General features: G+C 58.4%; 1 protein-coding gene and 1 long non-coding RNA gene across 6 annotated transcripts in view; one reads left to right on the top strand and one right to left on the bottom strand.

Moving 5' to 3' along the window:
- PLXND1 (plexin D1) overlaps nt 1–12,737 on the bottom strand; it is a 52,071-nt gene extending 39,334 nt beyond the window's left edge. For 4 of the 5 annotated variants that reach the window (XR_012431531.1, XR_012431532.1, XM_045385665.3 and 1 more), the window contains exon 1: nt 11,262–12,737. Coding sequence is in view for 3 of the 5 variants with exons in the window: in XM_045385665.3 (XP_045241600.1) it covers nt 11,262–12,572 (1,311 nt within the window). In the remaining 2 variants the exon portion in view is untranslated. Of the gene's footprint in view, nt 1–11,072 lie in introns of all 5 variants that reach the window. The other variant, XM_045385668.3, reaches the window with a different exon arrangement.
- The window catches only part of LOC135969474 (uncharacterized), a 43,130-nt gene continuing 27,370 nt past the window's right edge, over nt 11,285–27,044 (top strand). Inside the window, exon 1 of the long non-coding RNA XR_010584734.2 lies at nt 11,285–11,568. This is a non-coding gene — a long non-coding RNA (uncharacterized lncRNA). The remainder of the gene's footprint in view (nt 11,569–27,044) is intronic.

The raw sequence follows: 27,044 nt of genomic DNA, 5'->3' as shown, positions 1-27,044 counted from the left end.
GGCCTCACATCCTGCCACAGACCCACCGCAGGTGGCACTATGAAAAGGATGCGGCATTAACAGTGGGTGCTGTGGCAGGTTGCAAAATCCAGCGGTTCCGTCCCAGGTACAGACTACACGGCTACTATACTGGCTGTGGAGGCTTTGCGCTTGAGAAGTGAGGGCACCTTCCTGCCTCAAGTGTTTGACTGTTTATGATCCTGGGAAAGTCAGATTTCCTTGCCACAGAGCTGAAATTAGCCGCAGAGCTGAAAGCACACGATCACTTTGGGGTATTAAGACTGCAGGGTGGGCCAGGCGCACAATGGCTCACGCCTGTAATCCCAGCAATTTGGGAGGCGGAGGTGGAAGGATCGCCTGAAGCCTGAAGGTCAAGGCTGCAATGAGCTATAATTTCACCACTGCACTCCAGTCTGGGTGACAGAGACCCTGTCTCGAAAAAATAAAAGTAAAAAGACTGCAAGGTGACCGTAGCTCAATACATCCTGGCCGGGGATTGGGCTGTCTGGACCCCCCAACTCCTCCTCCCAAAGCTGAGCTCCTTCCCATTCATCCTTTGCGGCAGCCAAAGAGAGCTTTTAAAATTGCAAAGCGCTTGATGCAACGTGGGCTCCTGGAAAAGAAAGCAGACCTTCGCGGAGTGCAGTCTGGAGTTTAGTTGGGAGTAAAGAACAAATGTTGGCTTCTTAGTTTTGACAAATGCACCACGGTAATGGTAAGATGTTAGCAATGGGAGAAACTAGGGGACGGGTATACAGGAACTGTCTGTACTATCTTTGTAACTTTCCTGAAAATCTAAAATTATTCCAAAGTAAAAAAGTTTATTTTGTAAAAAAAAAAAAAAAAAAACTCACAAAGCAGGTCACATCTCCTGTGCAGCTCAACAGCTTCCCATGGTTCCCTAGTGCTGTCAACGCAAATCCAAACTTTGCTCCTGGGCCCCTAAAGCCCCACTCAATCTGGCCCTGACCTCTGTGGCCTCTCTCAGCCCCCGTCCCTGCCAACTCCTCCCTTAGCTTGGACAGCCCAGATAGGGCCAGTCCTCCTGGGCTCCCCTGAATGGAGCCCATGTGGCATGGGCTCAGTGGTGGCCCATGGACTGTGTCCAGTCTCAGTCCAGCAGCCCAGCCGCACACAGCCAGGCCAGAGTATGAAGCCACACCTGTGACTCCCAGACCCCAGCTCCTTCCACTTCAGCACGCGCTGCCTCTCAGAACACTGTGCAAGCTGACACCTCCGCTGAGAGTAAACTGAGGCAAGGAATGAGCCACGTGCCCACTGTGTGCCAGCCCTGGGAGGGGCAGGACGGACTCGGTCCTGGGTGGCCTCTGGCAGCAGCCCCCATGCCAGGGAGGAAACCACCTGCTGCTGAGAAAGGAAATACCAGCGCCTTCAGGGGTGACCAAGAGGCTTCCTGGAGGGGCCGTGGGGAGAAGATGGCCAACCAGGCCTAGCACCATGGTCAGGAAGCCTGGCCTTAGCCACAGAGGAAAAGCAGCCTGGAGGAGCATGTCGGGGAAACCAAGGCACAGAAAGGAGCAGAGACTTCAAACGGCAAAGGACACAGCAGCTCCGGCAGACCCTTTGGGGAGGCCTGCCTTGGTTTCCCTGACCCCTCTGGAGGAGATGGGTCACCCAGCTCCAGGGCTCTGAGGTTATTCAGGCCAGCTGGACACCATCTGGAAGGGATGGAGCCAGCCAGTCAGGCTGCCCTGAGGACCGCCACACAACCTGGGCATGATCTGCCCACCCGCCCCAAACAAGCGGAAGAACAAGCCTGGAAGGCCAAGCCCTAGGCTTAGGTCACAGGACTGGCTGGATTAAGGACCTACTGTGTGACAGACACTACAGCTACTGGGGGCACCTTATAGCGCGCGCATACACACACACACACACACACACACACACACACACACACACACACACACACACACTCTTGCTGTGTACCCATTTTACAGATGAGAAAACTGAGGCTCATGACTGCTAAGTCTCACAGCTCTGACCTCACTGTGGGATGCACCATCCCCTCTGAACCTCAGCCTCCACATCTGTAAAATGAGACAGCAACAGCACCCACCACCTGGGGCTTATGGAAGGACTGAGCTCATAGGCGCCTTCAATGCTAAGCACTGTAGGTGCTCAATAAATGTTCCCAATTATCTACGCAGGCCACAGAGCAGAGGCTCGGGAGCTCCCGAGGACAGGGACAAGCCACTCCACTGCTTCCTGAAGTCAAAGCATCCGAGGCTGGATTGGCCACACCGCCCTCACCAAGGACGTAGTAGTGGGAGCTCTGGCCTCGGCCTGTCTGCCCTGGCGCCTGGGAACCACCGCCACAGTCGCTGACTCAAGCAGCCATTGTTTAGTTAGCTGGACACAGCCCCCAGACACCCAGCTCCCCCTTCTTGAAGCTGTTTCTCATTCCGGCCCAGCCTGGCCCCATTTCCAGCTCCCCGCCCCCTGAGTCCCAGAGGAGCACAGAGTGGGATGGGCAGGCAGCGGCTCTTCCCTGGCCCAGGGAAAAGGCTTCCCTCCCCCCAGCAGGAGGGGCAGAGCACGAAGCCAGTCTCTCCAAGCCCTGGAACAGTTTCCCTCCCAGCTTCCTCCCCTGAAGGGACTCCAGTCCAAGAGCCAAGAAATAGCTGCCTCTCCAGGGAACACTGGCACTTCCCTCCTGGGGTTGGGAGGTCTTGGAGGTTCGATCTCACACCCTCCTCCCCAGCCCCTGGTCTCCTGCGGGTCCAGCTTGTATGCCTGGCCGCAGGCTGTGCTCTGCAGCAGGACTCTACCGCTGGTCCCAGAGTCATCGCACGACCGCTGTGGACACGGCCAAGAAGGCAGGGCTGCTTGCAGCCTTGCGCAAACATCTCCGGGCTGGATTCCATGTGCTGGGGACACAGAGGTGACAATGGGGCCCTCTCTCCAGCTGCCCACATCCCAGCTCAGAGGCCCAGCCCCAGGATGGGGAGGGACAGCTTTATCACAGTAACAGTAGAGTGACAGTAGCAAGCAGCTGTGTGCAGTCTGCTTTGTGCTGAGACCTCTTTCTGTATTATCTCATTCAACCCTCATCACACCCTGAAAGAGCTGATGCTGCTTTACAGTAAAGGAAACTGAGGCACAAGAGTTGAAGTGATTTGCCCAGGGGCACACAGCCGGAACGGCTAGATCCAAGCCTCCAGTGCAGGCCAGCAGGCTCCATACCCCTGCCCTTAACCACAGCCTCCCCACCTGCCGCTCTGCCGGGAGTCACCAATGGCTGCTGGGAAATCAGCTGCTTGGAGCTGGAAAAACCCTGGGTTTCGAGCTGGGGAAACTGAGGCCCATCAAGGTGATGGCCACTTCTAGAGAGCTCAGTCACCTCACAGAGAGTGGGCAGAGGCTGGAGAAGGGCACAGGCAAGAGGGTTTGGCCACTTTCCTGGGCCTGGCCTCCACTCCAAGGCTTTTGCCGGCGCCCACTCCCCCCGCCCCCATTATTTACCCATCAGAGCATAAAGTGCTACGTGATTAACGCCCCACTGGGGCCTTGCCGGGCCTCGTAATGGAGCTGCGAGTTTCCCTCCCCCTCTAGTGCATGATTTATCAAGTTTCAGGGTAAAGGACGGTGGACTGGGCGGGGAGGGCCCCCGCTGGTGCTGGCCCCCAGATCTTGACTGCATCGAGTATCAGCTGAGCAGGGCGGAGCAGGGCCCCTGCCACTGGACGCCTGTCTGGGCAGCCTGTTTGGTTTGGTCCTGGCTCAAACATGGCCTTTGGAAAGAAGAAAACGGCTGCACTCGGCGGGCAGCGAGGATCCAAGTCCACGTGGCTGGCACTCAGAGACTTTCTGGGCCTGTCCCTACTCGGGAACCGGCTGGTTTCCATGGCAATCCCCACATGGCTGTCAGAGCTGGAGAGGCCCTCGGGAGTCACCTGGTCCAGACACAGTGGGGACTCCGGGTGAGCGCCTGTGCCTCCAGATCCTGCCAGTACCTGGCAGGGCCAATACGGACCAGCAGCCACAGGGTCCCTTCTGGAACCAGATCGGCCATGTCTCTCCTTTCCCCAAAGCCCTGCTGGCTCCCCACAGCCCACAGGACAGCATCCAAGTCCTCAGCCTGCAGGCAAGGCCCAGCACACTCTCAGCTTCCCCTAGGCCTGCTACCCAAGCCACATTCCAACATCTCTGAGCCTTTGTCCCCACCGTGTCCTCTGCCTGGAATGTCTTCCCCAGCCCCATCTGTCAAGTGCTGCTCCAACCTCCCCTCCTCCGGGAAGCCCTCCCGCACTCCTCTGATGAGCTAGTCAGCGTGCAGCACCTGTCTGTTGTCATGCCCTCCTCCCTCGCCATTCTTGGGGCTCCTGGAGAGTGTCCGATTTGTCCCTCTTGGGAGCTGTCCTATAACAAGCTGAGCCTCCTCCCATACTCACACACTCTAGAGAGCCTGGACGAGCATGCGATGTTACCAAGGAGGTGCTGGCCTCTGGTGTGTGAAGGTGGATATAGCTACAGGCCCAGTAGCAGGAGTCCACACCAGGGGGTCGTCCCAACCCCAGCCCAGGACCATGATGGGCGCTGGGGCTGGGCAGCTCTGCAGGCCACCCTGAAAGGCCCTCACTGCTTCTCACAGGGGCCTCGGCGGGGGCAGAAGTTCCCTGGGTCTCAGTTTCCTCATCTTTAAAATGGGCCCATTCACCCCTTCCAACACCCTCTGGTTCACACCTCTTCGGTCAAAGTTTTTGGAGGAATGAGGGATCACAGGCGCTGCAGCCAGAAGCCTGCTCCACCTGGAGCACCACAGTCACCCACCACAGTGCGACCTCAGGCAAGATGCTTAACCCTTCTGGGCCTCTGCTTCCTCTTCTGTAGACTGGGGATAACACTCATTTCATTCAACTTCGGGGGGATTAAAAGATATGTAAAGTGCTCTGCAAAGGGCCAACACAGAGAAAGTTCTCAAGCAACAACCACAGTAGCTATGGCATGACGGGGCAGCTCTGATGTCAGAGGGAAGGCTTCCTTGCCACTTCATGGCCCAACTCCAGAGTTGAAGAATGGAGGCCCAGGAAGGGGAAGGGACCACTCTCTCCCGGGGCTCCTGCCCTCCCGCTCCTGTACCAGTACACGCCATGTGCCTTTGTTCATGGCAGCAACCAGGACATGGAACCCAGCTGGTTTCCTTAATCTCCATGGAGACCGGGAGTCACAGGCGGGTGAAGCGGACTTTGCAGAGGGCGTTTCTGCAGGGCCCCAGGCAGCATGGCCCTTGATGAATGCCGCCAGGCCACCCCAGTCTTCCCTGCACTGAGCCCACTTTACAGATGGGGAAATGGAGGCTCCGAGAAGGGATAGGACTTTCCACAGCCAGGAAGGGGCAGAGGCAGGATTTGAATCTGGGAAGTTGGCCCCAGGGTCCTGCACTCACCTAGCACTGTGCGCCTGCCTGGCTGTGGAAGGCCTTACTGTGGGCATATCCAGGGCGCTGACAGATCCTCCACTCACCCTCCTGGGTGGACCATCATTCACCCTGACCATTGAACCCACATCTCTCATTTGCACACCCAAAGGGCCAGGGGCTCACTCCTTCCAGAGGCCAATGATCGCATTTTCAGACAAATGCAACTAGATGTTCCCTGCCTCCCCCGACTTCCTCAGGAGGCTGGGTCAGCCCCTACCCTCAGTGTGTGGCCTGGCCTCTGCAGATGCCCCAGCCAGCCTGAGTCACTGCTGTCACAATGGGCCCTGCCTGAATCTCTATGGCTCAGCCGGAGGGGGAACTGCAGAATTCCCCGCCACAGAGAGCTCCCAGCTCACAAGCCACCCGGAAGCGGACTCCTGCTTCTATCTGCGGATCCAGACCCCCACTCCCCAGCTGTGTGAGCCAGGGCAAGTCACTTCCTCTCTCTGGGCCTCAGTTTCCCCTTCTGTAAGCTGGGGATGATGATGATGCACTGTCTGCCTGACCAGGGGAGGGGCAGCCATGAGGTCAACCACGTAGGTGCTTGTAAAAGCCCTGCAGAGTGTGAGCTCGGCGGCGGTTTTTATTCACTCCAGGGAGCCCACAGGCCTCTTGCCCTCAACACAGTGCTGCACCGGACTCCTCAGCCCGGGCACTAGAGCCCACTCTCTCCAGCTCAGCCTCTATGCTGCGGCTGGGACAGCACCCGACGCACCCTCACTGAGCCCGTGTCTCACTCACCCATGCCTGCCTTCAGGCCTTATTTGATCTCATCTCCTTCAAGGCCCGGACCCTCCCTCCTCTGAGCCATTTTTTTCTGTCCACTGAGGCCAATTTTTTCTGGTGTCTTTTCTCCCTCTTGATACTAATACCTGTGCCTGCCATTTCCTGGGCACTGCATGTGAGATTTTATTTTATGTATTTATTTTTTATTATGGGCAGCTCCTAAGCCAGAGTAGGCTGAGAGAGCCACCCCTGAGATTTTAATCTACCCACATGCTAGGAGGGAGGCATAAGACCTGTTTTATAATGAGAAAGAATGAGGCCCACAGAGGGTAAATGACTGGCCCTGGCACTCACAGCTTATAGGCTGTATGCCCACGTACATACTGGGGGTCGCGATATTCTCAGGGCTGGGAGGGATGTCTCCTGGTCCAAGCCCTATCTGTGTCTCCAGGCCAGTCATCTCAGCCAACCCTCCTAGAACCCCCTCTCCTAAATCCTGACAAGTGTCTCTGCTTGCACCCTTGGTCACTGGGAGCTCACTCCCAGCCCCCAGCCCAAACCCAAATGTAAAGCCCATCTTGGAAGCTCTCTCTCCCTCCGCCCCCACCTGGCATCTCAGCCCCTAAATTGGTGCAAAAAAAATGCCTTCTTGACGACGTGCACCCACCCACCGCATGCCAGTTTAAAACTGCCTGATTTTTTTTTTTCCACCTTTACTATAAAAAGACACCTTGAAAATGCTGCACTGACATTTGCCTGTTGGTATTCCTTTTGTTTTAAAAATACAAATATTACGGTCATTCATAGGTTGGGGAGAAACACTTGGGAAAGGAAGGTAGACTCAGCCTGCCCCACCTTGCTGGGTGACCCTGTGCCTCAGTTTCCCCGACCAGTGGCACTCAACAACTTCCCAACTGGCTTGCACTCCAAACAGGCTGTGATTTGAGGAAAGGGATCCAAGCTCCACGAAATGGAGGCGAATTTCTTCACTCCCTTTCTCTCAAAATATCTTAACTGCCCCAAATACGTTGAAAACAATCAGGGACAAAGTTGGGGACTTCTGAGGGCTGCAGGGACCGAGGTTCTCTATCTCTGGCCGCACACTTCAGCGGCTTCTCCCTTTGGGTTCTCAGGAAGAAGGCGAAGGGCAGAGGGCAAGTCCTGCCAGCTGGGAACCCAGACTGTGGGAGGCCATCCTGACCCAGGCTCTGGAGTTGTGGGCGGCTCGAGGGATTCCTGCCAGGCCCCAGGGTTCTTCATGAGACCCTCAAGCAGGAGCGAGAGGCTGGGTTTCCAAAGGCCTGGATGAGCTGCCTCACTTGCAGGTCATTCGGCCCTGGGGTCCTGCCCCGCGTGTAGCCCCACCCAAGCCACCTAGTGCCAGTGCCAGAGAAATCTGGCCAGATGGGACCAGGAGAAAAAAGGATTCTAGGCCCCTGGTGCTCCCCAGACCAAACTCATCCTCTTCCCCAGAGGTACCACATCACATGCCCCATCCCATGGGCACCAACATTTATCCTGTTGCTGAGCCTGACTTTGGGCAACTTTCTGCTCCTCCATCCCATCACTCCCCACCGCTGGGGCTGCATCCCAGCCCCCAAATCTGTCCAGAGCTCACCTGCCACCCTCCAAGCCCTCAGCATTGCTGCAGACCAGGCCAGCCGTGTCTCCAGAGAACAAGGCCGGCCCCATCTCCCCACTGCCATCTGGCACCCACCACAGAGCCTGGCACACACTAAGTGCTCAAGGTATATTTGTGACTGAGTGAAGGAATCCATTCCTGGGAGGCAGCTTCAGCCTCCCAACCCCTCTCCCTCCTCCATTGCTCCTTCTCACCCGCTACCTAGGGGCTTTCTAAAATAATATTTAGAAGAATTGCAGTCATTGCAAACAGGTGCCAGGTACATAAATGATCTCATTTAATACCCCCAATAGCCCTCAGAGGCAGGTATTCATGAGCATTCCTCTTCTGCAGCAGGGAGACTCAGGTGCCCGCTGAGACCACGCCACTCCTCCGGCTAAAACCCTTCACGGCTCCCAGGGCTCCAGGAAAAAGTCCAGGCTCCCCAGGACAGTCTCCCCGGGCCACCCTGGCCTTTGTGTCATGTGCTTCCCACTCTACTCACCGGGCCACGCAGACCCCCTCAAGCCCGCTTGCCCGTCCTACCTCTAGGCCTTCGCACAGGCTGCTCCCTTAGCCTGGACCCCTTTCGTCTTCTCCGGCCTCACCTGGCTGCCTCCCGTTCCTCTGCCCCCTCCACTGTGCTCCCTCCACCCTCATTCTCCCTTTGCAGCACACATTGCCCTGTGTATAAGTGCCTGGTCACACATCTGTCCTCGGCTCACCTGCCCAGCCCATAAGAGTAGAAACAAAGTGAGTTGCCATTGGTTCCCCAGGGCACAGCATGGGGCTGGGCTCACAACAGAGTTACTAAATGTCTATGGGGCTAGAAGTAGGAGATGGTGGGGTTTTTACGGCTGCAGAACAAGCCAGATTAGGTGACTGCTCTCCAGGACCAAGCAGAGACTGTGCTAATAATGTCCTCCAGAGTAATAACAAGAAGAGCTGCCATCTGCTTAGTGCTTGCTGTGTACTGGGTACACTCAGCTGCATTTATCAATTCATTTAGTCCTTAAAACAATGCTTTGGGATAAGGGTTGCTTTTACTGTCCCCACTTCACAGATGAAGAAACTGAGGCCCAGAGAAGTTAAGTTCCTTGGCCAAGGTCACACAGCTGGGAAGTGACAAAGTGGGACTTGAACCCAAGCAGCCTGATGCAAAGTCTAGGTTCTGAATCTGTCCCTGTGTAGCTGGCAACAGCCTGGAGCAAGAATAATCATCCCTCCCCCACCCCTGCCCATGCTAGAGGCCCAGAACGGGGACCTTGAGCACCTCTGGGAGATACCACCAAGTGGCACTGGCCTGTGCCCACAGCGGGCATGGGGAAGAAGAGAAGGGTGTGGAAAACAGGGAGGGTGACCAAGGAAGGCCGCAGCCGGAATCTGTGGCCTTGGGGTGGGGAAGAGGCCCTTGGCCACTCTGTCCTGGGGTTGTGTCCCTGGAGAGGCCCTGTCCCCTTAGGTAGAGAAGCCCCAGCCCCCCTCAGCTGGGTGAGTCACTGCACCGAGGGACCAGACCGTGGGAACCAGAACAGTTCTTGCCAGAGGGGGAGGGAACCCTGGGCTGGCCTGAGGAATCCCACAGATCAGCTCACACCAAAGGGACCGGACACAGGGCCTGAAACTACTGGAGGAAGGCCCTCAGCCCACAGGACACTTCTCTCCGTGCAGCGACTCCCCACTGAGACCCCCAGTGCCAAACACAGGTGCTTGGGAGATGAAGCTCTGGGGTGGAGATGGTGGATGAACCAACCATGGCACTGGGCAAGCAGCCCCACCACCCATGGACTGTCTGCTCTGCTCACCCACTGTGACCTTTACTTTCAGGGTGGCCAGCCAGATGGTGGGCAGTCATGGGAGCCCGACCTCGACCTCAGAAGAAGGAATCTGCATTTTCTCAAAGCCCCAGTGTTGGGCCCACCCACAGGAGAATGGTTAATCTCATGAAATTCTTGTCACAGCCACGGAGAAGGGACAGGGTGGGGCCCCAAGAAAGGCTCGGGATCACTACGAGAAGGCTGAGTTCTGAATTTTGCTGACGGAGATGCAGCTTCCTAAGGGAATGGCAGGCAGTGGAGCTGAAGCGGGCTCCCCAGACTCAGATGGGTGGAGGGTGTGGGAAAGGCCCCAGTGTCATTCTGGAGCCTCATTCCTCAAGGTGAACCATGGGGATGAACTGACTCGGCTCCCAAAGCCAGTGTGAGGAGCAATCCCTTGCCATGAACTTCCTTTAGGGGAAGTCCCCTCCCATACCCTTGTCATGTCAACACACATGCTGATCCTCTCAACCTGGCCCGCCTTGCTACTGTCCAACCCAGCCTCAGACACCTGGGCCCCATACCCGCCTGGACTCCTCCTCATTCCCCACTGAGCCCCACGGCCCTCTCCTGCCCCCAAAACACCCCTGTTCACATCCCTCCATTCTCCTGGCCCTGGCATCTGCCCACCCCAGCTGCCTGGGACTCCCCCAAAACACACACACTCTAAGATCCAAGTCCAGAAGGCAGCAAAGGCTGGACATTTAAAACATAGATGCTGAGGCCAGACAGGCTGGATTCAAATCCACCTCTACTAGTGCCCAACTGTGTGATCCTCAGCAAGTTACTTAATCTCTCTGCACCTGTTTCTTCATCTGTAAAATGTGATGAGAATAGAGGCTACCTGAGAGGGTTGTTCTGAGAACTGGGAATTGTGACATATGATGCCCCTGGCTGGCACTCCACAAGTGCTTTTGTTTACCCCAGACTCCCACACCTGGTACATACTAGGTGCTCAGGAAATAGTTGCAGAATAGGTGAATAAAAGTTGGCCTCAGGCACACACCTGTTTGCCAACCATGCGGCCTTCTCAGAGTACCGACTCAAGCCCGAATACCTGCGTCCCCTGCCACGCACGTCCCACTGCACACCCAGTTCTGTCCTGTTGTACCAGTGTCTCTGCAGTACACCTATCTGCCCTATGCGTCTTCAGGCCCCAGCTTGCTGGCACACAAGTCCATGCAGACATCTGCAGGGCCCTGTGTGCCTCCTTGCACACCTGCCACACCCATGCAGGCATCACCAACATGCAATGGTAGCTCTGACAGGCTCACCCTGTGGCCCCAGAACACACATTTGGTCAGGTATGCAGTCAATTACTGCGCCCTCAGCATGCATCTGTGACCCCCACGTGCACACCTGAGCTTTATGCGCACCTGGGTACCTGTGGTAACTTGGACCCCTCCCAGTACGCCTAGGTATGCGCGCCCGTGAGCCAGCACTCACTTGAGTCCCTGCACTTGCCCACCTGGGCCATACAGGCGCCGGCAGTACTCCTCTGGGGACACCTGTATTCTTTCGTACACACCTGGGTTCCCCGTACATCTGGGTCTCTGCGCGCTCCCACCTGTGACCCGCTCAGCTCACGACTCACTCGGTTCCCGCCGCCGCCCCCGCCGCCCCCGCCGCCGCCCGCGCTGCCGCCGCCCGGGTGTACCTGGATGTTGCGCTTGCGCTCGCAGGCCGGCCCGGTGCCCTGCACCACGCTGTCGAGCACCGCCACCACGTCGGGCGCCGGTTCCACGAAGCAGGCGGTGCGCGCAGCGCGGATGGCAGCTCGCACGTCAGCAAAGCGGAAGGCGCAGAGTGCGGCCGGAGCTGCGCGGGCCGCGGGGGACCCCTGGGGCCGTTCGAAGACAGCAAAGAGCCGCTCCCGGGCTGGAAAGACCGACACCAGGCGGCTGTAGAGGTCGCCGCGGCCCGCGCCTCCCGCGCACTGCAAGCCCAGCTGGATGTAGGACTCGGTGAGCTTCTTGGCGTCGCTGCCGGCGCCGTGGGGCAGGCAGATGCGCGCCAGCAGGCTCCGCGCTTGGCTCTCCTTATCGCCCGCGCGCGCCTCGCTGTTGAGCGCCAGGTACGCGTAGGGCTGTGCGCCCGGCGGCGGGTCGGGCGGGTGCAGGAAAGCGCTCACGAAGCCCAGCTTGTGCTGCTCCTTGGCGCCCTGCTTGATCTTGAGGATGTTGTCGTCGGAGGGGTTGAGGTCGAAGGTGAAGAGCTTGGCCAGGTCGCCGCGCGCGTCCAGGGAACGGATGGCGATCTCGGGCGTGTTCTCGAAGCGGTGGTCCTCCAGGCTGCGGTTGCGCGGGAAGAAGGAGCTGCCGTAACCGGTGTACGTGGCGCCCACCAGCAGGCGGCTGCCCCCCGCGCCCGCGGCGGGAGGCAGCACCAACCCCACGGTGGACGCGTTCGGGTGGTTGGCCGCCACATTCAGCATGCTGGGGAACACCGTGACGGGCTCCGCGGGCGGCGCGGCGGGCGGGAAGCGCACGGCCACGGCCGAGATGTTGCCCCGGCGCCGCAGCTGGCAGAAGCCCTGGTAGATGGACCCGCACACGACCACCAGGCCCTGGCCGGGGTCCAGCTGCAGGATCTTGTTGTAGTTGTCCGTGAGGCGCCGCGGGTGCTCGCACGAGGCCTGCGGCAGCTGCGGAGCGTGACACAGCGGGCTGTCGGGCACCGGGCCGACGGCCGCTTCGGCCTCCAGGCTCAGGTTGGCGCCCGACAGCTGATAGAGGCGGTTGACGGCAGCCAGGTACACCGTCCCCGCCGCGCCGTCCAGGGCGAAGTTGTTGGTGGGCGTGGGCGAGGGGAACCGACGCTGGATCTCCAGGGCGCCGGCCCGCGCCGCCCCCAGGAGCAGCAGCAACAGCAGCGGCACCGGGTACTGCGGCGGCGTCGGGAACGGCTGGGGGCTGGCGGCGGCGGCCCGGGCGCTAAGGGGTGCGCCGCCCGCGGCGCGAGGAGCCATCCGGGCGTGCGCGGGCTGCGCGGCGCGGCGAGTGCATGGGGCGCGGCGCGGCCAGGAACCGGGAGCCCGGAGGCGGCGGGAGGCGGGGGGCGGGCCCGGGCCGCGAGGCGCTTCCTGCCCGCGCCAGCCGCCCCCGGCCCCGGCGCCCGGGCCCGGCTCAACCTCGCCGCGCAGCCCGGGGGCGGGGCGGGGGCGGCTACGCTGCGGACACGCCCTCACTCCCCGCCCCGGCCCCGCCCCGCCCCGGGGACCCCCGCCTGTCCCTGGCCGTCCCGGGCCCCGCCCCGCCGCCCGCGGGTCCCGCCGCCCGCGCCCTCCAGGACCCGCCCGCGGCCCCAGGGTCCCTCCCCGTAGCCGCCGCCGCCGTCGCTCGCTCTCCTCGCTATTTCCTCCCACTTGGCCGCTTGGCCTTCCTCGCCCGCTCCTGTTTTCTCTTTCCGCCCTCTCCCCCACCCCGTCTCTCCCTCTCTCTGCGTTTCTCGTTTTCTGTGTCTCTCCGTCTCTGTCCCCACCCCAAACTCCGCGCGTGTGGCGCTTCTCCGGGTTCTGCCTCTGCTGCTTCTCCCTCCGACTCCGCTTCGCTCTCCAGTCCCTGGCAGCCCCGCCCCCGGCCCTCTCTAGTTTCCTTCTCTCTCCTGCTCCGCTTTTCTGTCCCTGACGCTCGCTCCCTCTCTCCGTGGCTCCCTCTGCCTCCCTCTCGGACGCTCCGTCCCTCTCCCGGTCCCTCTGAGCTCCCCATTCCTTCTCCCTCTGCCTTCCCGAACCCTGTGTCGCCCCTCCACACTCAGCCTCCCTCCACCACCTTTCTCAGGCACTGTCCAGGCCTTCGCACCCCCAGGGCCAGCCAGTCGGGCCCCCAGGCCCCATAATCTGTCCCCCAAACCCCAGCCGCATGAAAGGGATTTACAAGTGGCAGGGCCAGAGGGACCAGTGCTCAGGGGTCAGACATATAAATGAGGAAAACATGGAGAGGGGAAATAGTTCCGGCCAGCGGCCCACAACAGATAGCCAGAGCAAGGCCTTGGTCCTGGAGCCCACAGTTGCCTCGTGTGGAGACCCAGCCGCACCCCCACCCCTGGCACCCCCGCCAGGCACTTTCCCTAACATCCTCCCAGGCTTAGTGGAAGATTAGTCCCACACAAGCCGGCACTGGGCAGGTTTCTTGAGCTCAGAAGCAGCAGGTGGGCACTGGCGTTAGGGGCAGGCAGCCTGGTTCCGAGGTCACAGCCCTGTCAGGACCTTGCGCCGCGGCTGCTTCACTGGGGTGCTCACACAGGACTAGCCCGTGCCAGACGCTGTGCCAAGCACTTGCCATGTACGGGCTCTCTTTTTCCTCACAGATACCCTGAGGCTGTCGCTATTGGTAACCCATCTTCCAGATATGGAAACCAAGGCTGAGGGGAAGGGACTGGCCCAAGATGCTCAGCTCATGAGGAGCAGTGTTTGAAAGCAAAAGCCCTTCAACTCCGGCCTCTCAGAACAGGGCCTCCTATCAGACCCCCAGCTGCCACAGGGTGTCCGGTGGGCCTCACTCTGAGAGTAGCGGGGCCTCATTTTCCTCTTTCCCACCCAACCAGGAAGGAAGGGCAGGAGTGTCTGTGTACCATGGGGCAGGCAGGAAAGGCTGGGCCTGCAGCCGCCCCCAACTTCCCTCAACACCCTCGCCTTCCTGCCATCCTGCCCGCGTTGTTCCAGACTCCTCAGCCCCGGTCTGGCCACTGCTTTGATGGCCGGGAGTGTTGAGCTGCGGGAAATTGGAGGCCCCCTCCCAGGCCCATCCACCCACCAAGAGCCACTCAGGGGACTGCCCATGGGACTGTGTCCCTGTCTCCCTCTCTGGATGGAGAAGGCGCACATCGTGCCATCCACGGGAGCCAACTGCAGAGCCCAGGGGGGTGCATGGGGCCTGCCTCCACGCCCCTCTTCCCCCCTCGCATGCATCCTCAGTGCCCCCACCCCGGTCCATCCGCTGGTCTCTCTGTCTTATCTCTTTCTCTCCTGCCCCCACCCATCTCTGTTCCTCTCTGTCTTGCTCCTCCCGTTCACTCTCTTTGTCTCTCCTTCTCTCAGTGTCTTGCCCCCTTCCCTTTCCACTCATCTGTCTCTCTGTGTGTCTCTATCTCTGCCTCTCTCTCTGTCTCCTTCCCTATCCCTCACCCCCGCTCCCTCTCCAGCCCCTCCTCTCTTCCTTCCTGTCTCCCGCTCATCTGGCTCATCTTGCTGCATCCTGCAGCTCCCCCCACTGAGCCCCGAGGATAATGCTCAGTGTGGTCTTAGACCAGCGTGTGGCGATGATCCTGGGCACTTGGGACACAAGCTCCCTGCCAAGCTGAGCAGTGGGGTTTAGGAGCTGCCTAGGTGAGGGGTATTCGGATCTGAGGATCCTCGCATCAACTGGAGGTGAGATGTGCTGTGTGGTCTTGTGCAAGGCACTCGCCCTCTCTGAGCCTCAGTTTCCTCAACTATAAAATGAGGACAATCTAGCACAACACCTGACCCTGGGAGGGCATGAGACGGAGAATATAACACAACAGGTGTCAAGCACAACACAGGCTCTTAGCAAACACCAGTTTCTCCCCACCTTGTGGCAGTGAACCATGACCCCTGAGGCCCATGTTAGAGCTGGGAGTGGGGGTGGGGGGCATTGCAACAGAAGACCAGGGCTCCACCTCCTGTCCTGAGCCCCAGTGTGGCTAGCAGAGCCACCAGACAGTGAGAGTGAGTACTGTGCCCAGCACTGCCCTACCAGATCTTACACCATCCTTGCAGCCAGCTGACTAGGCTGGGGTCAGCAAACCCATTTCACAGATGGGGAAACTGAGGGGCATTAGCAGGGTAAGGATTCAAACCCAGATCTGCCTCCACATCTTATTATTTCTCCCTTCTATCCATTAACTGGGAGCACCATCAGGCCAGGATGGCTCATGGTAGCAGCCCCTACACCCCTGGCTGGGCAGAGGAGGTGCTGACAACTACTGGCTGAATGAATGAATAAAGGAAGGAACAAACCACACCTTCCCTGGCCTTACTAAAAGGCAGTGAGGTGTTCTTCCAGAGAGGATTTTGGAGGGAACCAAGGGGAGATGAAGGGTACTTAGGAGTGGGGATTAGGTAGGACCCAGCAATAATGAACTTGGAATGAACTGACTCAGAATAGCCAACCCTAGTTGGTTATTCACACTGCAATTTGGGCCTTTTTCAGCTTTTGTTCAAGTCTGATTATATCAAGGAAAAGGTCTTGGTTTGAGACTAATGTGTCTTTAATGACTGTAACATTTGTCACTGTCCCTTTTTAATAGAGAGAAGTTCTCAAACTCAGGACTGTTGACATCAGCGTGCTAGGATGCACTGATAGCACTTCGTTTTCTTTGTATTTGCTGTTACTTTCTGGTTTTGGCAAGTGTTACTGGTTTTCCACGTACAATAATGATGTAAAGCTTCCTTGATAAATGCATTGATTGAAGTCCTTTAAAAGTGAGTTGAAGACAAATGTGAAATAGGTGATAATCCATATGCCACCAAAATGCCTGAAATTTGGGAAATGTCCAGCAGTGCCTTTGAGGACGAGGACCTGGTGGCTGAGTCAGGGCAGTCTTGCCTGGGGCATGGTGGTCAGCGGCTAGGCTGGCTCGGAGAAGGCGGGCCTGGGCCTTCTACCCTACTGGGTGGGTTTCCCACCATGTCCTGTCCATTCTCGCCTCTGACTGCTCAGGGCAGAGCTGTGAGGAGACGGAGGAAATGTTTTTCTTCTTCAATTGGAAAAAATAACAGTGGGGCCAGGGCTGCGCTGGGAGGAGGGGGCTCCTGCCCTCCCGTCCCTGGGGCCTGGCCTCTGAGAATGTTTCCTTGCAGGAAATGCTCCGGCAAGGTTAAATGCTCCAGAGCACCGCCTCATCCACAGGAAGGTGTTGGAAACAAGAGTCCTAGGGACGGCTCAGCACCCCCAGCCATGGGCCTAGGTGGTGCCAGGAGCCATCACTACTACTTCTCGGTGGCTGGACCCATCTCATTTCCGGGTGGGAGCAACCCTGGTGGGGGGGTCTTATCAACCCCCTTTTGCAGATGGGGACACTGAAGGTCAGAGTGGTGTGCTACTGGCCTGCAGCTGCACAGCCTCCAGCTGTCCAGGCCCTGCTCTCAGCTGCTGCATCCCTGCGCCCCTTGCTTGGAGCTGAGAGGCCTGACTCTAACCACCTGCATGACCACGGTGGCGCCACTGCTTCTTGGGCCTCAGTTTCCATATCTGGAAGAGGAGCATGACCCGCCTTGGTGGGCCGCTGTGAGGCTGGGGCACACGCGTGTCATCATGAAGTGTGAAGTCTGCTGACTTCCCGCCCTAGAGCCTGGGGCTCCTCCCCTCGGCTCCCATGTGGGCTTCTCCAGCCCGTCCTCTGAACCCCTCGGGAGGGCTCCCTCCACCCAGATGATGATTATCAGGGAGATCACCTCCTTTAATCACCCGCCCAAGGGTCTCGAGGGCCTGTGTGATCATTCCTTCCCCTCTTCTCCTGAGCATGGACACGAAGGCTCAGAGAGGCCTAGAGGCCTGCCCGAGGTCACACAGCAAACAGGTGGCAAAGTGAGCCCTGCCCCGCTGCCCCTCCACACTGCATCTCCTGTCTTTGCCATCGTGCGCCACTGGTGTGACATGGGAGGGGAGGGCTGACCCTCCAGTGGTGGCAGTGGCAGGAGACAGTACCCATCTTGACCGTGATTCCAGACAGCAGTGCTGTGGCTTCTCCACTGTGGATGCCACTGGGGAAACCTCGAGGCTTTGCCACCCTTCACGTTCTAGGGACCCCTTCTGACCCCTGGAGTGTTCCCTCTCTGCCTCTTCTGGAGGAGGCGATCTTCCAGGTCTGGTTTCTGGGCCCAAGAGCGGTGGGCTGCCCTGGCCCTCAAGCCCAGCCCCCAGGGTGGTTCCCCTTATCTCCGCGTCCCTGCGGGGCTGGAGGAAATGGTTCTCATTCCTGTGTGTGAACGACGCCCTCTCCCGACTCTGGGCAGGTCCTTGCCCTCTGTGCTCAAGGGACTCATGGGCCGGGGTGGGGACCCAGAGCCCCGTGTGCTCACTGGGGGTGCCTGGCCTGCCGAGCCCCCACGTGGCCCCTTTGTGCTCTGTGAGTTGGATAATGGGCGGCATTCTCAGACGTCCAGTCATGGGTCTGGGCCCGTGAAAGGACCCGGGCAGCTCCACACTGAGGCCTCTGTCCAGCAGAAGCCACAGAGGGGCAGGGTCGCCGCGGGGGCCCCCACCCACATTCCCTGGCTGCCATCTCCAGGCGACAGCCGCCTGAGTGGGCTGGGAGGCGGGCACTCCCTGCACAGACAGTAGGTGCTTCATGACCACATCCCCAGTGACAGGCGCCACAGGGAGCAGGGAAAGCCCAGGGCTGATGAGGACTGGGCGTTGTGTGGGTTAAGCACCTTCTGTGTGCTAAACATTTGCCAGCCAGTCCTTACAAAAGCCATTAAACAGCTGTATTGCTGACCCCATTTGATAGGTGCATAAATCGAGGCTCGGGAGATGAGGCCCTGGTCCTGGATTTGAACCAGTGTCTGACCATGACCAATCCAGTGGATGCTGAGTGAGCACCTACCGTTTGCCTTAGGGACACAACAGTGACCACACCCCGAGGCAGGAGGGCTGAGGGAATACACGGGGGCGAATCAGACAGCCAGGCCAGCAGGAGCATGCAGGGCAGGCTTATGGCTGTGTACAATGTCACTGAGAATCCAACATGAGGCCGTCTTCACTGTGAGGCCCGCCTACAGAGGAGGGGACTGAGGCCCCAGAGGAAGTGACTTGCCTGGGGCCACTGAGCCGCTAAAGTTGGAACTGGGATTTTCACTGAGGTCTGTTCTCAGTGTTCACCCCTGTTCTCCAGGGGTGGGGCCCAGTGAGAGGCAGGTGGGACCCCAGTCAAGGCTGTGGAGTCGTCATCCTGTGGCCCTGGATCTGGGTTCAGATCCCAGCCTCGTGCTGCCTGTGTGACAGGTGAATCTCTTCCCCGCTCCAGGCCTCCATTCCCCCACCTGTGTAATGGGCATAACAGCCACTGCCTCTGCAGGCTGTGGGGATGAAATGAGGTCACCCCTGTGGGACATTCAGCCACCACCTGACTCATGGCAAATAGTCAGTGACATTTTCTTCTTCCAATTATTGATGTGGGGAGGCGTTGCCGCTCCCACCATCCCCCAGCTCTGACTTCCCAGTGCCTCCCTGCCCTGCCCTCGGGATGGAGGGAGCAGGCCTGGCTCATGTTTTATCATATGCACTCAGGGCAGCTCTTCTGCCCCCGCCCCCCATCAGGGCTTCACATCAAGACCCTTCCTGCCCCCTCCAGACCTGCACCCTCCTCTGGACCTCAGTTTCCTCTTCTGCAAAATGGGATAAGGCCTCTGGCATCTAACGGAGTTGGCTAATCAAGTTTGGTCTTTACTGACAGCGGGGGCTGGGTCTTTCCTCAGTGGCTTCCTGGAGTCTGTCACGGAGTGGGTGCTCCCCCAGGTACCTCAGCCTCCTCAGTGCCCCCTGACCCCCACCCCGGCAGAGCAAGTGCATGAGCTTATACTTCATAGCAGGTACCAAAACAATGGACACTTCTACTGCCCTTCTATGGGCTAGGCCCAGTTCTAAACCCCTTGCACATATCAATGTATTTAAACCTTACAATAACGCTACTGTGAACATACCGATGTACAGGTAGGGAAACTGAGGCAGGAGGTGAGGTGATTTGCCTGAGGTCACCAGCTAGTACGTCGTAGAACCTGGATTCCAGATTCTTTTTTTTTTTTTTTTTTTGAGATGGAGTCTTGCTCTGTTGTCCAGGCTGGAGTGCAGTGGTGCGATCTCGGCTCACTGCAACCTCTACCTCCCGCGTGCAAGCGATTCTCCTGCCTCAGCCTCCCAAGTAGCTGGGATTACAGGATCCCACCACCACGTCTGGCTAATTTTTGTATTTTTAGTAGAGACAGAGTTTCGCCATGTTGGTCAGGCTGGTTTCGAACTCCTGACCTCGTGATCTGCCCGCCTCAGCCTCCCAAAGTGCTGGGATTACAGGTGTGAGCCACCGCACTCAACCTGAGTCCTTGTTCTTAATGAACTTGAGTCTCTATGGCCCCAGGCCCCAGTGCCAGTGGGCCCCAAGGGGTTCTCTTAAGTCTTGGGCTGACACACACACCCCACTTCAGACCTGTTTCCACCCTGTAAGGCTTCCTGGCCCCCTTTATGCCCCAGTAAACGTCTGAGAACTGTTTTCTCACCTTTGATGCTTCCTGGGAGACCTGGATGGGAATGAAGTCATCCCTGGAAGCCTCAGGGAGGCCGGGCAGGTGTGGGCTAAAATCCAGGTGAGCCTGCTTCCCGACCAGGCCTCTCCGTTCTGGCGGCCCCAACCTCACCACTTGGTTCCAGGCAATTCAGTGGGGACTGACAAGGCCCCACTCATCTTCTGAAACTGCTGCTGGCTCTGGAGAAGGAAGGGCTGCCTGCAGCGGGGTGAGTGCCTGTCACGAGTATGCAAGCAGCAGGCTCTAGACATGGCCCCACCTTGGACCAGCTGCACGATTCTGAGAGCCCACTCAGACCAAGCACTTGCTGTGTGCCAAGCACACTCCCCGCTGGTATAATCCTAACCACTCTAGGATGGGGCAGTGGAGGGGCCTCACCCATACGGTCACACATAGGATGTACACGAGAGGCTGGCATGGGAGAGCAGGGCCCCGGAATACTGTGGTCTTACTGGCCTGATGGCCTACATGAGCCCCTAAAGAGAACCCAGTGTCCAGAAAAGGTGTTTCCTCTCTTGTTTTCTGAGTGAACTTTGCATCCCTCAAGACCCAACACAATTTCACCTCCTCTGGAAAGTCTTTCCTAGTGAACTCCTAGGCATCCCTCAAGACCTAGTCTAAATGGCCCTTCTGAGAAGACTTCCTTGAGCGGCAAAGCAGTGTTAGGAGTTCCTCCACCCACTTAGAGCTCCTCCCATCAAACTGCATATCACCCAGTGTGAGCGCACATGTCTTTCCCAGCGCACTGGGAGCGCTTCCAGGGTGGGACACACGGTCACTACTAACAAATGTTGGGCTGGGCAGACGGCTGCCAGCACCACCCCAGGACATGCTCCCCCAGCAGGCAGGATGGTCATGTTGGCTGCTGGAGACCCCCTCCCTGGGCAGTGCCAGGCAGAAACTGCCAAAGCGACCTCCCTGTCCCCACTGTCCTTTGGCCCTACTGACAGCCCCTCATAAAAGTAGGCCACATCAGCCTTCCTGCACCACCTGCCCCACCTGGGACACCCACTAGCCCTCAAGGTGACCTCTCACACCTGATTCCTGGTGGAGTTCTGAGGGTCCTGCCCCTCATCTCATGACACACAAGCAAAACCCTGGGCAGAATAGAACACTAAGCGTCATTCCTCCCTCCCTCCCTCCCTCCCTCCCTCCCTCCCTCCCTTCTTCCTTCCTTTCCTCCTTCCTTCAGAAAGAACCCTTAACTAAGCACCTACTATGTGCCAGGCGCTGGGATATCATAGTGAACCCACAAGCATGGTCCTTGTCTTCAGCCCTACCCCAGGGGGCAAATAATCTTTAACCAAATAACTCAAATAGTTACATAACCACAAAGGGCCACCCATCTTACAAAGGAGCCATACCAGATGGTTCTGGAAAAGTTTCTCCCAAGGGGACTCCAGCCCATCTTCTTCAGGCCCCTGGGGCTGAGATCTGCATGATGCAGCAGAGTCAGGAGGGTGAAGAGAGCCTTCCAGGCAGGCACAGCAAGGGCAGAGCCCTGGAGGTGCGCCTCAGCAGGGAGTCCTGGGGGACAGAGGCCCGTGGGGGCAGAGCAGAGGAGGTTGGGAGGCCAGCAGCAGGCTGGTGGAGGATCCAGGGCTTGTTCTTGGGGGTATTAACTTTGAGGGGGTCTCAACCACCAGCCCAGCCTCTGGACACAGGGGCTCCACAGTCACTGGGTGCGGGTTCCCCTCTGCAGCCCACCACGGGGATTGTGCCCACCTGTGCACACTCACAGAAGTGCGAGCTGCCACTCCAGGCTGATGGCTCTGAAGGGGTAAGAGCCTTCCCAGAGCTGTCCAGGAAGGGCAGGGGCTGCAGCACACTGGCCCAGCTCCCAGCCACCAAGACAGAGGCATTAGGGGGCCCGCCCTGTAGTGAGCTTCTTACACAGCCTGTGAGAGCCCCTGTCTCAGGGGTACCCCATTGTGTGTGTGCGTGTGGGCATGAGGGGTTGATCTGTGCAAAGATGGGGGAGGCGTGCATGTGAAGAGAGGTGTAATGTGTGTTCCTGTGCATGGGGTGCACATTGGGGTCACATGCACACAGATGGGAATTCCTGGTATGTGGTGGAGGTGACTGTACAAGCCAAGGTCTGCATGGGCAACAGGCTGATGGGAGTGGACTTGCATGAGGGCTGTGGCTGGGAGCCAATGCCTGCCGGGGCCCAGGGTCTGTGGTTCACCCTGGGGGTTCGGGCCTTGGAGGCTATCGGGACCTTTACTGTCAAGGCCACTGACTGGTCCTGCTGCCCTGTGGCTGAATGAGGGCTTCTTCATGAAACGCCCATTTTTATGGTCAACCTCCAAGAGCCTGATCTCCGCTTTGAGGCTTCAGCCTGACCTTGGGTGGCCCTGGATGATCCAGTATCTGATCTGACGTGGTCTAGCCTCCGACCTTGAGTGGTCCAGCTTCTGGCCTTGAGGGGATCTGCCCTTAAGCTAGGGCAGCCCAATCTGTGAGTAATACTCACTCTGGATTTCCCTGGCCAGAGTCCTCTCGGTGGAGGAACTTGGGACCGGTTCTTTTGGGACTTTTGGGTGACATCATCCCTCCTTACTCAAGAACAGCCTTACAAGAACCACAGCTGTAAGTGGTATCTCGGGATGAGCCACCCTCTTTCCCCTGTGGCTTCCCCTGTGACTTCCCCACTCCTACTTAGACTCTGAGTCCTGAAGGCCCAGAAGTCCCTGAGTCCCCTAGTCAGTGTGGAATTCAGTCCCAAGAGGCCCCTGAACTTCCCTCCTGCCTTCTCCCCCTGGATAAGTCTCCTGGTGTCTCCAAGACTTGGCTCTGGCCACTCCTCTCCCAGGCAGCCTTCTCAGCTCTCGCAGGCTGGGTTAGGCTTCCTCCTCCTCTCCCCCCACAGTTCCCTAGACTTCTACCATCCAAGCACCCACACCAGGTGACACTGTCTCTGTTGCTCTGGCTCCTCTGCCAACCAGGAGGCATCTGAAGAGCTAGGTCCTTTGGGAACATACCTGTGTTCCCCCATCACTAGGCAGAAGGTTAAACTCTAAGCAGGCTCACGCGGGTGAATGAATGCATGAAGGAACAAATGAGAGAGGAGATGAATGAACGTCCTCCCAACATCTTCTGGGCTGGTGCCCACTCCCGTGTAGCCTTCAGGGCAGCCAACGGGGAGGCAGCTTTGACCTTCTCCCCTGGCCTCCTGTGGTATCCCCACCTGCCACTCACCCACCTGTCAGAGAAGGTGACCACCCACACCCTGGCCCGAGAAGGGTTTCTGTCTCTAAAATACAGGTTTTCCAGGGAGGATGTGACTTAGCTGGGATGAGATGTACAGGACAGTCATGCCAGCCTCACCTCCATTGTACCAGCTCACAGCCCCAGGTGGGGAGGAGGAGGCACTTTGGGGTCCCCATGCAGCATAGGAGGCTGTGGAGCCAAAAGGATCTGGGTTCAAATCCAGCCTTGCCCCTTCCACATGGTGGGACCTTGGACAGAGCCTTTTTCCCATCTGCAAGTCTGGGGTAAGGCTGCACCTTGGCGGCTCACAGGAGCCCAGTCATCCCTGGCACAGCCCCCAGTGCATGGCAGAGTCAAGACTTCGAGGTCTGAGGTGGAGACATACTTCTGGAGTCAATGCAGCTAATGCTTCCTGAGGCCACTGTGAGGACTCTGACAGTCACCCTCAGTGAGATGGGGGCCAAGGAGTGTGCTGGGCTGGGAGCTGTTGCCCTGGCACATGGCGGAAGACACTGTAGGGGGGAGAGGTGGAGGCAGGAGACCCCAGGGAGGGCGGGTGAGACAACCATGAGGGTGGTCAGGCAGAGGAGGCCATCCTTTCACCAACAAGTCCTGCGGCCTCGGGGGTGGCGGCTCCTGGGGCCTTCTGAGCCGGTGTCAGTGTCTTCCTTGATCCCTTGTAAGTTGTAGATGGTGTTCTGTCACCTGTGACCTGCCGCCCACCCCAATGTGTGTCCCCCAAAATGTGAATGGGGGGCAGTGGCAGTGGCAGGGCCAGAAGCTCAAATGCAAGTAAGTGTCCTAAACCAAGGCTGAGATTCCCCCACAGTCCCGCCCTGCATGTCCCCAGCCTACCACGCCACCAGGCTGCCCAAGGCAGAACCCGGGAGGCACCTGGACACCCCGTCCCTTCCTCCCACTTGTCCAGAGGTCGCTTCCCAATCACACCTACTTCAACTCTGAGTACTAAAGGCCCAGAAGTCCCTGAGTCCCCTAGTCAGTTTGTCCCTTTTAGCCCCAAGACTACTGTACCAGTCTAAGCCATCACCTCCCGCCTGAACCTCCCCTCCCACTTCCTCTCTCTGCTGCCCTCCTCCCTTCCTCTCCTCAAATCACTTTTCCTGTGGGACATTTCAAACTGCAAATCTGGTTGTGTTGTTTTTCTCCAACTTCAAGTCCTGCAAATGCCCTCAGGGTAAAACCAGGTCCCTTTGCCCAGATCCCCATCTCTGTGGCGGCCCCACCCACTCCGGTCATACCTGCACTCCCACTGCCTCCCACCAGGCCTTCGTCATTACTGTCCCCCTCACCTGCGACCCCCTGTCCTTTCCCCCCGCCCATGAACACCCCATGCATCTGGCTCAGCTCAAGGGTCCTCTGGCTGAGGGCTGCACCCCGCCTGCCCAGGTGGCTCAGCTATCCTTGTGTGCTCTGCACAGCAGCTGTGTCATTTGATTAATATCTGCAGATGGCACAGGGCAGGGTCCTCCTCTGTCCTGTCCACCACTGGGACCCGGGGGCCGGACACTGCAGGCGGATACGCCTCCACCTGTGAGCACAGGGTGGGGGTAGAGCCCCCAGCCCGTCCCACCATCCAGGGGAGGCGATTTCCAGCTCCCAGAAGCAGGAAGTGAGTCAGAGCAGGGGCAGGTGGCCGCCGGCACCATGGGCGAGACGGATGAGGCCTGCACAGAAGGCCAGACCACCACCCAGCCTAGCAGGAAGGAGGCGTAGAGGAAGAGGATGGGAGGGAAGACCCTCTCCCCAGCAAAACAGGCAGCCCTGTGGGCCCTGCGGAAGCCGATGACGTCAGCACAGATGCGGCCACCAAGCCCATTGTCCCGTCACACCTGGGGCCCACCAGGAACAGCCTCCAGCCCAAACCCTCCAACCCAATGGACACCTGTCCTGGGCCACTGCACAGGCTGGGCCTGCTGTGATCTCATTCACTCTCCACATGAGCACATGAGCAGAGGCTCTCACTGGCCCCGTTTTCCAGAAGGCCAAAGAGAGGCCTTGAACCCAGCTCTGTGTGGTCATGGAGATCTCTCTGGCTTCTAAGCCTCAGGGGGTACAGGAGGCCCAGGGGACTCCAAAACTGCTCCAGAGGCAGCCACCACCAAGTCTGGAGCAGGCTCAGGGGAGGCGGCACAGACCCGCCAGGCCAAGGTTCTAGTCCTGGCTCAGTCTCTACCTGAAAACAGGGCCAGCCAGGTTCTCCTTTCCCCCCGGGCCTCAATTTCCCCATCCTCACTCAAGAGGCTTGGCTGGGCAGACTGAGTCAAAGCCAGGGGCTGCCTGGGCAGGGGGCTCAGGGGAGTTTCTGGTCAGACTCTTCTCAGACCAGAAGAGTCTCTCCCTCTTCTTCCCTGCATCACAACCCGGGGCTCCGAGGACCCCAAGGATAGTATTGGCTGGGCAGCAGGGGAGCAGCACCCTGGGAGCCTGCATCCCAGAAAAGAGGCAGCACAGGCCAGCCACAGGCAGCCCAGCTCAGGGGCACTCTCACACCCTCAGCCGGACCCATGTCACCCCTACTGCTGCCTCTCCATTCTCACTTCCCTTTTGGTGCCAGAGCTGAGAAACCTCTGCCTCAAAAGGATCTGGGCTTGGATGGGCTGTGCAACTAGATGGGCACCCTGAGGCCTGGCCACCGAGGGTGGGCAGCCCCAGGACATGGGGCCAAGGAGAGGCAGAACCACACAGGACAAACCCGCAGAAGCATTGTTGGGTTATAACCTCTAGGGTAGGGTGGCAGGGGTTGGGGGTGGAGTTTGTTTTTTAAATTTTTAAAATTTTTGTCCTGTAATCCCAGCACTTTGGGAGGCCGAGGCGGGCAGATCACGAGGTCAGGAGATTGAGACCATCCTGGCTAACACGGTGAAACCCCATCTCTACTAAAAAAAAATACAAAAAATTAGCCGGGCGTGGTGGTGCGTGCCTGTAATCCCAGCTACTCGGAGGCTGAGGCAGGAGAATGGCGTGAACCCAGGAGGCGGAGCTTGCCGTGAGCCGAGATGGTGCCACTGCACTCCAGCCTGGGCGACAAAGCAAGACTCTGTCTCAAAAAAATAAATAAATAAATAAAATTTTTGTTTAGAGATGGAGGTCTTGCGATGTTGTCCAGGCTGGTCTTAAACTCCTGGCCTCAAGTGATCCTCCATCCTTGGCCTCCCAAGGTTCTGGGATTATAGGCGTGAGCCACTGCACCCAGCAGGTTTTGAAGTTTTTCTTTTTTTGTGTCTGAATTTTCTAACTTTTCCTCAAAGAATATGTATTATTTCTGTTAAAAACATGGGGGCAGAACGAGGTGGCACATGCCTGTGGTCCCAGCTACTCAGGAGGCTGAGGTGGGAGGATTGCTTGAGCCCAGAAGTTCCATGGTTCAATGAGCTATGATCGCACCACTGCACTCCAGCCTAGGTGACAGAACGGGACCCTGTCTCCAAAACGAAAAGCAGGGGGGAAAGCGATGGGTTGGGGGACCTGGATTTTTACAGGGAGGTATAGCTGTGACCCCGGGAAACGTTGGCCACTATCTGATGGACACTGGTCTTAGTGTCAGCACACACTGGAGGATGGGGTGGGGAAGGCAGGGGAGGGAATACCCTGGTTAGTGTCCCCATCTGCGAGTTACCCTCCACAGTGCAAGGTGCTTATCCCCATCCAGACAGAAGCACGAGCTGCCTCCGCCTGCCTCCGCCTGCCTCCTCTCACCCACTCCAGCTCCAGTCTCCTCACCAGACCTCAAGGCCACACATGGGGCTTGGGCATGGGAAGCCCAGGACGGAGCCCTGACCCTTGGGACCTCCTCGTGCCCACCCAATGCTAGGCCCAGTGTGATTGGGGAGGGGCTGAGAGGTTAAGTGAGGAGCCCCAGAAAAGGCTCTTAGAAGCTGCAGCCATGTGTGATTTACAGCAGGCCTGAATCCCCACTGCCCATAATTCACTTCCATTTGTGTGACC

Source organism: Macaca fascicularis, chromosome 2, assembly GCF_037993035.2.
Source record: "Macaca fascicularis isolate 582-1 chromosome 2, T2T-MFA8v1.1".
Lineage (NCBI taxonomy): Eukaryota > Metazoa > Chordata > Mammalia > Primates > Cercopithecidae > Macaca > Macaca fascicularis.
The sequence above is the reverse complement of the archived record's forward strand: the minus strand, read 5'-3'. Positions and strand labels throughout refer to the sequence as shown.